Here is a 13,643-nt window from a genome sequence, read left to right on the forward strand (position 1 = left end):
CCTCAGCCCAGCATCTGCTCCTCGCCCCTGATGTCCAGCTGCCTCCAAGGTGCAGGTTCCAGACACTGGAAGAAAGGGAAGCAGCTCCAGCTGGTTTTGACAGGTAATTCCTCCCTCTGTCTGGGAGCAGTGATGGTGCATTGGAAGAACGGCAGGGGAGGGAGCCTGCAGCTGGCATGCATTGGAGGGGGAGACTGTGGTGACAGGTTGTTCCCGTTCCCACTCCAGGTCCCTGCTTTGTGAGATTTCCTGCACCGGAGGGAAAAGCAGCAGAGGGACTCTTATGGCTAGGAAAAAATCCTTCCTAATTCTGACCCAGCAGCTGTTCCATCTGAGACGCCTCTAGGGATGGCATGGCAGGGATCAGAGCCTAGTAGAGCAGGGTCTAAGCCAAGCACAGGCATCCCCTCCTCAGCACCCTTTTCTTGGGTCTGCAAATAGACCTGCTCTGCTTGAATCACGCTGGGCAGCCCAGGGACTGCCAGAGCAAGCCTGGGACTTGGGAGTGTGCCTGGGGATGGGACAGGAGCCCTTTAGTGCTGAGGAAGGAGCACACCCAAGATCCATGGTACTTGGGGTTCCCTTCTGGTCCCTTCCCCCTCCTCTGTACTCACCTTTTTTATCCCCACTCATCCCTGCCTGCTTCTGTCTGTGATACTCACACGCAAACCCAAACCCTCAAACCCCAAACCCCATTTACTGAAATACACCCATTTCCCCCTCTATGAAATCCCACCCACCCTGGTTTCTGTTCTCCATTCCCCTGCCTTGGCATTGAGATGTCCAGCAACGAACTTTACCTCCTCAGCCTGGATGGCCCTCACTCCGTGCCATGGTTCTCACCTCCAGGAGAAGCAGCACAGGGAAAGCCACATGTCTAGCTCTGCTGACTGCAACCCAACCCCATCTCCCTCCCCCACAGCACTTGTGTTGTGGACACAGATATCTACAGATATCAACGTGTGCAGGGACCCCTCCGCAAGCACCCTCCTACCTGCCTGTTCAAATGCACACATGGTGTCCAGCGAGTTTTCTTAGGTGCATTTAACTAAGTGAGGTTTAAGAGCACCCAGGCACGGTTGTGTAATGGCGTTGCAGTGCAGTGCAGTCAGGACCAGGGCAGATCCCCTCAGAGGAGTGCGAGAGCAGGTGAGGATGTTGTGGGAGGTGGTGTCGTATCTGAGACAGTTGGTGTAGGCAGTAGGATTTCAAGTAGGAGGTGAGGGTGAGGCTGAGCAGCCTACACTCAATGTTGGAGGTGCCACCAGTAAAAACTTGGCCTCCAACCATGACTGGCAGAGCAAACAGTGCAAGGCAGGGTGTTGCAGGGGTTATAGGAGAAAGGTGGATCCTCCCAGGTCCTAGAGCAGCAGTGACTGAAGAAGAGGCTGTCTGGTTCGTAACAAAGTACCAGGAGCTGTGCTTTGCCCTCAGCCTCCCCCTCTCCCTTTTGCTGTAAGCCCTAGATACCTTGTGAACCAGGACTCAGAAGCAAGCTGAGCTGGAAGTGAAGGATCAGGGGATGAGAATGGGTGGAGAACCACAGGTAGCATCTCAGAACAGAGCTGGTGCATACCTGTCCCATAAATACCCAAGGAACTGATGGAGCAGCCTGAGCAGCAGGAGGTTTGGACCTCTCTGGCCCTCGGGGACCTTGGAGCAGTTAGGTGGGGTGATGGAAACAGGAGGAGGCAGGCAAGGGACGGAAGTGCTCCTGGGGGACAGGAGAGCAGGGAAGAGGCAGGAAGGAGGCAGCTCCTGCGGCAGTGGGCAGGGTGGGAGGCTCCCATGTTATTGCTCCTACTGAGCAATCACTGGTTGTGATGTCCAGACCTGCCAAGGATGGAGCAAGCAGGGGTCCACAGTCAGAGCCAGCAGAGAGCTGGTCTTTGACGGGGCTGCTGGGTCTCGGGCCGTCCCGGGGCGCTGGGGCCCGCAGTGCCACCCACGGCTGCTGCAGGGTGCGTGGTGCTGATGGGGCTGTCAGGAACTGCAGAGGGCCAGGGGGACTGGAGAAGGTGAGAACAGGAGTGGGGTGAGATTTGTCTGGTGAGATGAGATGGGATGTGGAAGCATCCACATAAGTGCCAGTAGGACATGGTTCTTCTTCCTTCCTGGTGGAAAATAGCAAAACTCACAGGCTGCAGGGGTAGAAGAGGTCTGGCTGAAGTGAACCTGTAATCTAATTAAGGATTGCTTGTCAAGTAGCAGAAAGGCCATGCAAGGTGACAAGGAGAGCGGGCAGCTGTTCCTCCTAAAGATGTGATTCTCTTACTGTTCACCGAGGCGCGGGTGTCCATGGCTTGCGAGCAGCAGCGAGAGAAGTGCAGCTTCACCAGATGACTTATTTCTTATGGGGTGACCACTCCAGGTTGCACCTCTACTTTAAGGACGGGGCTTCTTAACCTTACGGTTTGCCAGTGAAGGTGTGTTAGTGGCCCCTGAAGCCGGCAGGGAGGGGCTGCAGGAAGCGTTTTTGCTTATTTTGGGTAATCTGAGCGAAATGAGGGCTCAGATCATCCCGCACCTATTTCTGAGAGAGGAACCAGGCTGCGAGGCGCGGGTGCCCCGCGGGAGGCCGGCAGCAGCGGGCCAAAGCCCCTACCCAAGCGTGTGTCTGCAACCGCCAAGGGGGCGAGCGCTGCAGCCCCCCGAGCCCCGGGCGGGGGTCTCCGAAGCAGGCCGCGCCCCAGGGGGGCGCCCCCAGCCCAGGGCAACCCCTCCATCCTCTGCGCGCCGGTCCTGGGGGACGGGAGCTGTGACCCCTTGCAGACGCAGCCCCCCCACTAGGGCGGCCCCGCGTGGGGCCGGGCCGGGCCCCCCCACCCCCGGCGGCGGGAGCAGGGCAGGGGTGAGCGGGCAGGGCGGGCCGGGCCGGGGGCTGCCTGCGGTTTGGGGCGGCGGGAGGCGGGATGTCCCGGGGAGGGAGCGGGGATGTGCAGGCACACGCAGCCGCTGGCAGGCGGCCGGGGCTGCACGGCGGCGGCGGCGGCGGCGGCGGCGGCGGCGGGCGGAGCGGCGCGGCACACGCGGCGGCAGCTCCCTCCGCAGCCCCGCGCCTCCTCAGCCCCGCCGCCGCCGCCTCGCCGCGCCGGGCATGGCCGCCCCCCGCTGCCGCACCCCGCGATAGCCCCACGACCCGCCGCGTCGCCGAGGTGAGCAGGGGGGCGGTGGGCAGCGCGCAGCGGGGACCGGCAGCCCCCCTCGGCCCTCCCCCCCCACCCCACCCCCCGCCGCCGCCCCGGCCGCAGCGGGACCGGCGGGGCCGGGGCGGTGCGGGGCTCCGCGGAGCGTCCCCTCCGGCCGGCCGGCCGGGGGCGGGGGGCGAAGGCGGGCACCCCAGTGGCTATGCCTCTCCGGGGGGGCTCTGTGGGCTTGGGTGGTCCCAAAGCCGCGGGGGTGGGGGTGGGTGGCAGGAGCGGCGAGCCGCAGCGGCGCGCCATCCTCCGGGTTCCCACCCCTGCCCCCGGACCCCCAGCCCGGAGGCGTCCCTGATAGCCCCCAGGCTAGGGGCAGTGTCTGATAGCCCCCCTCCTGGGGTTATCCCTGGTAGCCGCCAACCGTAAGGAGGTCCCTAATACCCCTGAAGGGGAGGTTAATAGCCCCCGGGGGCGTCCCTAATAGCCCGCAGCCCCTGGGGGGCTGGTAGCCCCCAAGCCGCCCAGGCGGTAGCAGAGGAGAGAGCTCCCTCCCCTGTGTCCCTGCGACCCAAAGCCAGGCCTGCCCGGGTGCTGCTCACACCTCCCTCGGGCACCGGCTGCCTCCCAGGATGCCTCCGCCACCTCGCCGGGGTCCGCAACGGCCCCTGGGTGGGAGCTGGGAGCAGCACCCATCAAGAGGTCTGAGAGACTGCGTGTCGAATGGGGAGGCTGTGGGGAGCCATGGGGAAACGACCCTTGCAATGACATGTGGTCAGAGGTTGAGCTCCTCACAGCCCTGAAGGAACAGGATACCAACTGTTCAGCCCTAAATTATTTTATAAGTTTCGCAGGAATTGCTTCACCCTCCCCTGAAATGCAGCAGCTGTTTGCCACCGCCCAGCGTTTTGGGGCAGAAGGTGAAGGAGGGTCCTGCGAGCATGGTGAAAAGGGGACCATGGAGAGGGAGGACGCAGTGGTCTACCCTGGGATTTGGCTGGGGCAGTGACAGTAACATCCTGTAGCACCTCTGAAAATGCTGCATCCTTCGTCGGTGATGGTTTGTTTGCTGGAGAGATGCCTTGAGCAACATCATTGCTTTTGTGGGCTATTTTGCCTGGTCCAGGCTGGTGAAGCCCTTAGCAGGGACCCCAAAACCTCTTCCTGCAATGCATGTGTACGTGTGGATGGGTGGGAGGACTTCTGTCCCCATCTGAGAAGTCTTTCATGCAACTATCAACCCAACGCAACCTTCCTGAGCTAAAGAGTCAAGCTGAAAGTGGAATGGCCCCTGTCCATCACACCCACGCAGCTGGATGGAGTCTGCTCCATACCTTCACCACTCTCCTAGCAGAACTGTTTAACCCCTCCCATCTCATTATAGTAATATATTTATGATATCACCCTCAAATTTCCTGCCCTTAACAACCCCAGAAGGCTGGGAGGGAATGAAGCATTTTTGGAAAGTATTTAATGTTACTTCAAGAGGGCAGGAGGCAGTCAGAAAATAGATGGGTGCAGGAACCCTGGGCTGACAGGGCTCTCTGCAGGACAGCTCAGGAAAAGGACCACAACTAGCAAGAGTTGTGTGTTTGCCTTTCCTACCTGGGGCTGCAGCCCAGGTCTAGTGCATATTGCTTCACACCCTTGCTTGGAAAATGAAATAGGGCTGCTGTTTACTGCCCACTTGTCTGCTAGATCTACTTGACTCCCTGCCCTCCTGAAGGGCTTGAAAAGCAGCCTGGGCGCTGTAAAAAGACTCAGCTCTTCTATTCATTTGAACATGCACAGGAGCCTCCTAAACCTAGGGAGGAAAGATGAAGGTTCCCACAGCGGGACTAGTATTTCTGGAGACTTCTGCTCTCTTGACAGCAGCTAGCAGGGGCAGGTGATCCAAGATGTGGTGTAACAGCCTGAGCTATTACACGCTTAGGATTGAGTGTGCACACTCAGTTCTCCTGTACACACCTTTTAAAAGGCTTTTTGATTCTTACTGCTCCAACATTGCCTTAGAGGAAGGAGTCTGGAAGGACAGAGGAGTGCAGTGACAAGTCTGTACAAAACTGGATGTTTTAACTCAAAACTCCCAGGTAGCAGAGCAGAAGGGATGCGTGACGTGAAGCTGCCATGTAAGCCAGGGGATTTTTTCTGAGCTTGCTCTTTTTCTTCCTATAGGTGTTCATCTCGGTGGGGCCACACTGACCATGCTCAGGAGCTTCTGTCTCCAGCTCATGTCCTTGGTTTGGATCCTCTTGGCCCATCACCAGCTTGCCCAAGGTGAGTCTCTGTAGACATGGGTCCTTCTCTTTTATATCCATCTTTCCAAACCTGTCCTTGGCATTGCTGAAGTCTCCTCAGTTTTCCATGCAAAATAGAGCTGGCCTGGCCTAGAAGACAGAAAATGCTGCTCAGTCATCCAGCACCTGGGGTGTGACTGGTGGCAACTGTAGAGACCCTCACTCTGGTGCCCATGGGGGTCACAGTGCCTGAGCAGACCAGGAGTGAGAGGTCCCGCTGCTCTGCCTCTCTTAGTTAGGATGAACGTGTCCCTGAACCGATGAGCCTGTTCAGAGAGGCAGGGCAAAGGGGAAAGAAGATCCCAAAACTGAACAGCTAATCCTGGATCCCGTGAGACAAAATCCCTTCCCAAAGGTTAGTTTGCTCTCTCCCTGCTCCGGATAAGCAATGATTTCCCAAAGCCACCTGCCAGGAGAGATGGTTACAAATAGGAAAGGTGACAATACCCAGGCTTGGGCTGAGCAGTCCCAGGATGCTGCTCCAGCTCCACGGTGGCTTATTTTGGGAGGCTCTTATCCTGAGCAGTGGGACATGCTGCCTCACTGCAGCAAACACACATGCATGAGGGATATCTTCCCCTGCTTGCTTTCTAGGCAGCACATCACATGGCTTGGGGAAAGCCTGAGCGTGCCTCCTGGTATGGGGGCTTTAACCTGGCCCAGTCCAGGATGGAGGGGCTCAATCAGGTAAGGGTGTTCATCTCCTGGGCCTGGCCTGGGATCATGCTGGGCTCCTGGAGAAACCCCCTGCCTCCTGACATTTGCTTTAGCTCTCCTGCTTGTGGAGCTGGTGCGAGCCAGCTCCCTGTGGGGCTAAGATGCAAGCAAGTGATGGGGGAGAGGGGAAGGTGGAGATGAAAGGGGACACCTGGCTGCAGAAAGCAGGCCAGTGCTGAGCAGAGGATGAGAAGTGTCGAGGTGAGGCCATGGCTCAGTTACAGCTTCTGTGGCCTTTAAATAAATAAACAGAACTGGATAACCAGCCCCATGTGATGCCCAGTGCTGCTTCCCCATGCCAGAGGGGGAGTACTGGCAGCTGGGTCCTGGTGGAGGGCAGAAGCCCCGACCAGACTGTTCCATGCCAATAGCTGTCCCTTTATCCTGGGAGATAAAGAGGACCCGTGCTTTCCATTTCCATCCTCGGTCCCTTTGTGCCCCTCGCAGTACCTGGCCCTGAGCTTTCCCACCATACTTGCTGCATGACTGTGGGACCAAGGTCCCAGATGGGTCAGGCCTTATTACACAGGTTGCCTTAATGCCCAGGCAATGCCAGGTCTTGCCCAGAATGGCCTGAAGTCTAAGGGAGGCAGCAGAGAGAGGGTAGGGAAGATGATCAGAGACCAAGTAGTTTTGAAGCAGGGTCCCATTTCTCAATAAAGGCAGTGTTATTGCTGCTTGGGTGACTGCAAAATCCTTATCTCTCATGTGGCATCCAGCCATTGAAAGGAAGGTCTCCCACCTTACAGTTCTGGGGAAGGGCACGCTGAGTGCTTAGGAAGGAACTAAAAAGCTGTAAGCCAGCAGGGCTATGGGCAGATCTGGAGTCATCTATGGTCTCTGTTATCATAACTCCACTTGTCTCCTCCCTTGTAGGCGATGACTGCAGCAAGCGCTGTAATCTTGCCCATGGCTGCTGTGACCAGGATGGGAAGTGCAGGTACAGCTTGTCCTTGGCTCTCCGCTCCTGCTGCCTCCCTGAGTGTAACTGCTCTCCCTCCCTTGATGCTGTGTCCTTGTTGCCTACACCCCTGACCCGAGTTGAAGCGCCTCCTCCGCTGCTCACCCATGCCTGGAATTGACAATTCTGCTCTCTTTTTTCCTGACACCCTCTGGAGTGGGAGATTTTGATGCCTCAACCTCTTGCTGGTCCCCTGCAGCCTTTGCTCCAGTGCTTCCAGGTTCCCCCCCGCTACACACTGACGGATGTCATTCTGCTGAGCCCTTTTTGTCTAGACAGGAGCTTAGGACAGCCCAGCCATGCCTGGGTGATGGGAGGCAGCCTTCAGGCTCAGATACAATGGGGAAAGTCATCAGGCAGCAGGGCAGGCTTGGGTGTCAGCCAGCTTACTTGACCTCTTCACTGTTTACGATGGGGATGCTCTCCCTGGGGGCATGGAAGAGAAGAGCTGCCAGTGTGCACATAAATGTCCGAGGTCATCAGGAGTCCCCTCTCAGAAACATGGGCTGTGGTGGGGATCTCCCAGTCAGACAATGGAATAGGCTGCCCAGGGAAGTGGTTGAGTCACCATCCCTGGAGGTATTAAAAAAGCGAGTAGACGGGGTACTTCAGGACATGGTTTAGTGGGCATGGTTGATGGTTGGACTGGATGATCTTGAAAGTCTTTCCCAACCTAAACGATTCTATGATTCTATGAGTGTTTTCATAAAGGGCTCACCAGCAAGCTGGGGGCTACTGCAGCAGAAGTGCATGTATGATCCCTGACATCCCAGCTCCAGTTGGCGCCCAGATCCTGCAGGGGCAAAGCTCAGAGCTTGACCCTGCACTTCAGCCTGGGAAGCAACCACGTGGCTGCCCTGGGCTGCCCTGGCCTTGGACACTGCCTCTCATCCCACTGTAGGACCACCTGGAGCCCCCATCCTGTAGAGCAGCCCCGGGAGGAGCAGGCTGCTTCGGGCTGGCCCAGACACTTGTGCTGCAAGGGCACAGACTGCCTACTGCCACTCCGTTCTCACCGGGGCATGCCCTTTCGCAACACAGCCCCCAATGTCACACCACACCCGGGCCACTTGTTCTCGCCTAACGGAGCAGATGTGGCCTGATGGTGACCATAGCCACGCTGACAGCTGCATCAGGGAGCGTCCAGCTCTGGTTTTGCTGGGTCCCTTGTTGCAGCTGCAAAGAGCTCGCTCCTCCCTGAGCCCTTTCGGTGGCTGTAGCTGGTCAGGGGAGCTCGGTGCTGCGAAGCCCCAGGCAGAGACACCGCACATCTCCATGTGGCAGTGGCCCAGCTGTAGGTCTTTTTGGTGGAGCCACACATGAGTTGCTGCTTCAGATTTCAGGCCTCCAGAGCATTTGCTGAACCCATTGAAAATGGGCAGTATCCCATTGAAATCACCCCAAACTCAGGGAGACTTGGCTGCTTACCTGGCCCCCTCCCTGGCAATTTTTATGTTGGCCATCTCCCTTTTAGGGAAGGGGAAGACTTGATAGTGCCTGCTCCCTGTGGGTGCTAGGTGGTAGGGGTGCTCACAGCCCTCTGTAAGCTCATGGCTGTCTAGGTATGAATGCATCGCCCCAGACTCTGTCAGACACACAGTAACACCTCTGTTCCCATAAAAAAGCCTCTAATTAACATATATATTTATTTTTTTAACCTTCCTCATCTCTTTGGAACAACCTGCAGTGACAATAGCCAGTTCAGGTGTGAAAGTGGAGCCTCGGACCAGCCTGGCAACTGCACATTGTGCTGAAATGAGCCCCAGCCATGAAAATGAACACCCCTGGTTACTCTGGAGACTGCATTGGTTTTGTTAGCTTTACTTTTGTGCTGTTTTGAGTATAGCTTTTGTGGCAGCTGGTGCCACCTCCACTCAGCTCTCATCTTGTTACCACTTGCTTTCCCCCTTGGAGCTGGCAGGTCTGAGGGAAGCCACTGGAGCAACTCAGCTTGGCTTTACTTAGCCAGCACCACTGCCCTGCTCTTCTAGGGCCAGGTGGCTTGTTGTGTTCTGCAGGTTTTCCCATCATACTGCCCTTGTGAGCTGGCTGGTAAGTCTATTCCACATAAGCCATAGCAAGCAAAGTTTTGCAGCTAGATTATGGTGCATTTCAGACGAAATGACACATTATAATGCAAAGGGATGCAATGAAACATGCAGGCCTCAGGGGCCTCTGGTCCCTTTCCCTCAGGGAGTTCAGGGTTAAGGATGGGGCTTTTCTCCAACTGCCAGACTGGCTGTGCAATGAGGGAGGTGCAGGAATTGCTCAGCTAATGCAGAGGTGTATACAGAGCAGTTGGCTGGAGGACAGCAGTGGGACATGGGCATTAAAAGTGGAGCTGCTGAGCTCTGTTTCTGCCCCCTCACCCTCCCTGGCTGCAGAGGGTGAGTCTGCTCCTGCTCTGTCTGCTTGCTTCCATGGAAAGATGAGATGCCAGTTCTGACCTCCTCTGGAGGAGGGAGCCAGCAGGTTCATGGAGGGCTTTGGGAGGGTTTCCCAGCACTGCCATATCTGTGGGAACCCTGCATGGCAAGCAGCCAGCTTTTCTGCAGCCCCTGCTTGGGTTTTATCATGCTGCCATGCCCTGTCCTCCTGCAGGTGTGATCCAGGCTGGGAGGGCGAGTACTGCGAGGAGTGCGTGCGTATGCCGGGGTGTCTCCATGGGACGTGCCACCAGCCTTGGCAGTGCATCTGTCACACCGGCTGGGCTGGCAAGTTCTGTGACAAAGGTGAGTCGTGGGTGGGACATCCCAACCTCTGGTGGTGAGGGCAGAAGCCCAGCACACCCTGCATGGACAGGTGAGCCAGCATAGCCAGAAGCCACCCGGGTGATGCCGCTTGGGCTGCCCGGGAGATGGGATGTTGCCTGGCTGCCACAGCTGGGACCATCCCCTTCCTGCAGAAGAGGTCAGGCTACCGGCACCTGCTCCCTGGCTGCATGGCAAGAGCTGCCACAACACCGGCCAGCCTCAGGAAATGGAGCAGATGAACTCATTGCCTTTCCCATGCAGTGGCTGGGCTCCAGACAGCACGTCCTTCTTCCCCTGGGGCTTCCTGCCTTTGGCAGGTGGCTGGTGGACTCCCTTCCTCTGGCCTCAGAGGCTCCTGTGTGCCATGGGATCTGCCCTGGCCAGCCAGATGGCATGCAAGCGTCTTCACATTGTGCAGAACTGCAGGATGATTTGCTTTCTCTGCACCCCTAAGCCTTTGCATTTTGCAGACTGTAGCTGGGAGGCACCACGTAGACACTGCACTTCTATTGCTGGAGGTGCCCATTGGAGGAGAAGTGGGAGAAGCTCCTACAATTTCTCATCCCCACTGAGTTTGATGGGTTGTGTTGGAACTGAATTGGCCACATTGCCCCTCTTTTCTCACTAATTCCTACCTTTTTCTTTCCTCTCAGACATACACATCTGCGAACACCAGTCCCCATGCCAGAACGGGGCTCAGTGCATCTATGATCGAGATGGGGAATATTCCTGCCTGTGTCCAGAAGGCTTCCACGGGAAGGACTGTGAGATGAAGACAGGGCCATGTGAGAAGGCAGGGTGAGACACAGCAGTGAGGGCAGCAAGATTACAGACAGCATTAACTTCAGGTCACACACTGCCAAGCGGTGGCCCAGCTTGGCTTGTTATCTGTGGATTTCCATGCACTAATGGAGTTAAGCCAAAACAATCTTTGGCTTTGGTTTAGCTGTGTGCACCACATGGTCTCACCGGGGCAAGGTCTTTGTTGATGAGCTGACACCCATCATGCCTTTGGGGAGCATCAGGAGGGCACATTTCTTCTTCAGATAATTTGGCTGAAGACCCTCCCTGGTGGATGGTGGGCCTGTGCACAGCCACAGCCTTTGAGGGGGTCCCACAGCCTCTCACTCAGGGAGGTGGAAATGCCTGCCTAGTCTTCTCCTTGAGATAGCTGCCCCCATGAAGAGACCCAGTGCTAGACCCAGTGGCCATGCAAGCAGCTGTGTGTGTTTACCTCCCTGGGGCAGGGGAAGCTGCTTGCTCTCCAGGGCCATGACCCATCCTTGCTCTCTCCACGCAGGTCTCCGTGCAAGAACGGGGGGCAGTGTCAAGATGAAAACGGCTTTGCTAGCAACTTCACCTGCCGGTGCCTCGCTGGCTTTGTGGGGGATCTCTGTGAGAACGATGTAGATGACTGCCTGATGCGTCCCTGTGCCAATGGTGCCACCTGCCATGACGGGATCAACCGCTTCTCCTGCCAGTGCCAGGTGGGCTTCGAAGGGCGTTTCTGCACCATCAACATCAACGACTGCGCAAGCCAGCCGTGCAAAAATGGGGCAAAGTGCTACGACCGCATTAATGACTATGACTGCTTGTGTCCCGACCGTTTCACTGGCAAAACCTGTGAGATCTCCATCCCAGAGCCCACCTGGGCTCCCCCGTACCACCCTGTGAACCTTGAGAATGGTGTGGGCGTGAAAAGCACCACCAGTGAGATGCCAGGTGTGACGCAGGCGGAGCCTGTCAGGACTGTGGTCACAGGGCGGCGTGTGGCCAACCACAGCGAGAAGGAGCTGGGGGGAGGGTTGTTGAAAATCTCTGTGAAGGAGGTGGTGACCCAAAGGGACTCAGGGCTGAGTGAAGGCCAGCTGGTGACAGTGCTGGTGTTCGGGGTGCTGACGGCAGTGCTGGTCCTCATCACGGTCCTGCTAATGCTGAGGAACTGGCAGAGGGGCCGTCAGAGGTCAAACTGGTGCCAAAGCCCTTCTCAGGCTGCAAGGAAGCTCCAAGACCAGGAGTGTCAGGTGGGCATGCTCAACACTGTCCTGATCGAGCCCAGGAAGACGACAGAGCTGTGAGCTGCAAGGACTCTGAGCTGGGCCCTGGCAGGCTGTCATGCAGGCAAACACCTTGAACTGCACCCTGGGGAGCCACGCCGGCACAAGCTGGGCAGCAGGGAAGGGATCCCAGGGCAGTGAATGTGTCAACACAACCCCTGGGCCTCAAGCATTGGTGTGATGGCCCCACCTGGGTCTGAGCTGTCTCCCACCTGGCTGGCACAGCAGGCACCCATGGGCATCTGAAAGCTGGGCTGTGTTGGGCCAGCCCTGCAGGGAAGCGGCGACATGCCACTTGCAGCAGCCCACGCCATGCAGTGCCAGTATTGTCCAACATGAGCTCTCAGAAACAGGGCAGGTAGTGCTGAGGAGGGCACAGCCTACTTGCAAGCCCAGACTGCCAGGCCCTTTGTAACTCCTCTCTGTGACTACTGGAAGGGGCTTTGTCCTTGTTTCCACTGATGTTGGGAAGTTTCTTCTGGGGCCTTTGGGACAGTCATGGCCACATGGGCCTCCCTGACCCAGTACTGGTTGGGGTGGCTCCTGGCTGTTTCTGGAGGCTGTCATTTCAGATGCCATGTCCCTAGAGAGCAAGCAAACACCCTTACTCCCTGGCCTTGTGGTTCTGTGAGCCAGTTCAAAGAGACTCTGGAGATCACTTGGGGTCTCCTCGTGCCCTTCTTCTGCCCTGGGTGATGACCCCTCTTCTTGCTGTCAGACTTGGGGTTACAAACACATTCTGTACTTTCCTCCTGATGATACAGGGATCTTCTCCCCCACTTACCAAACCGTCCTTTCTGCTCTGGCCACAAACGACCAAGCTTCTTCCCCTCTCCATTGTGCACTTCTGCCTCGCTGTTTGCTGACAAGGAGGAGCATGGCCTGCTCCCCTCTGGGGCCCTCTGGGCCTGAGATGGTCCTTCCCATATGCCCTTGCAGGTGAAACTGGAGGTGGACAAGGCTGGAGATGTGCTGTGGCTGGTTCAGCAGCAATACAAGATCCAGATCCTCCTTTCCTTTCCCAGTCACTCGGCAGGCAGCTGGCACTAACCTCAAATCAGACATTGTAGCGTTTCTTGATACAACGAAGGCTAAGGTCCCCACAGTGGATGCGAGGACAGGCTACTGAGCCTGGGATGACCATAGGAAGCAGATATGATACTGCCTTCTCCACCATTGCTAAAGCATGGCTAAGAGGCAGTAGGTGGCCAGGTCACTTAGCCTGTGTACTAGGTCTGCTCCTGCCTGTGCTGGTCCAGTGTGCAGCAACCAGCATCTCTCTGTCAGGGCCAGGGTTTTCTGTGCCTCCTCATGGGCATGGAGGGCTAAGCAGTGGGGTAAAAAAACCCCTCAACCCAAACCCTACTACTGGCCTGTAGGGTTGCAGAGCTGGGTTCAAGATGGTGTGAAGAGAGCAGAGGAGTGAACACTCAGCCAGGAAGGAGACCTGAGAGAGGGGACTGGGGCTTCATCAGAAATATTATTTTTGTAATACATGAATGGATGATGTACCTTTATCAAATAAAACAACTACAAGCCCAGAAACAGTGTATCAGAGAATCATAAAATAATTTAGGTTGCAAGGGACATCTGGACACCAACCTCCTGCTCTCAGCAGATCCAATTAGATCAGGTTGCTCAGCTACTTTTCTGGATGAACATCTCCATCACTTCCCCCAAGAATGCAAACCCAGATTGTGGCACAGGAGTTGTCCTGCCCC

The 13,643-nt window shown here is 56.8% G+C and overlaps 1 protein-coding gene across 2 annotated transcripts; it reads left to right on the plus strand.

The window, feature by feature from the left end:
* Window positions 1-13,569, plus strand: DLK2 (delta like non-canonical Notch ligand 2). 2 transcript variants are annotated; one of them, XM_049830900.1, is made up of 6 exons: window positions 1-103; window positions 5,313-5,414; window positions 7,028-7,091; window positions 9,714-9,844; window positions 10,519-10,663; window positions 11,166-13,569. In XM_049830900.1, the coding sequence occupies exons 1-6, from the start codon at window positions 31-33 to the stop codon at window positions 11,941-11,943; spliced, it is 1,293 nt and encodes a 430-aa protein (XP_049686857.1). In that variant the 5' UTR covers window positions 1-30; the 3' UTR covers window positions 11,944-13,569. The 2 variants fall into 2 exon arrangements, with proteins under 2 accessions (XP_049686857.1, XP_049686858.1); XM_049830901.1 differs by lacking the exon at window positions 1-103 and adding an exon at window positions 3,102-3,155.
* Window positions 13,570-13,643: the final 74 nt, after the last annotated feature.

Source organism: Accipiter gentilis, chromosome 28, assembly GCF_929443795.1.
Source record: "Accipiter gentilis chromosome 28, bAccGen1.1, whole genome shotgun sequence".
NCBI classification, from domain to species: domain Eukaryota; kingdom Metazoa; phylum Chordata; class Aves; order Accipitriformes; family Accipitridae; genus Astur; species Astur gentilis.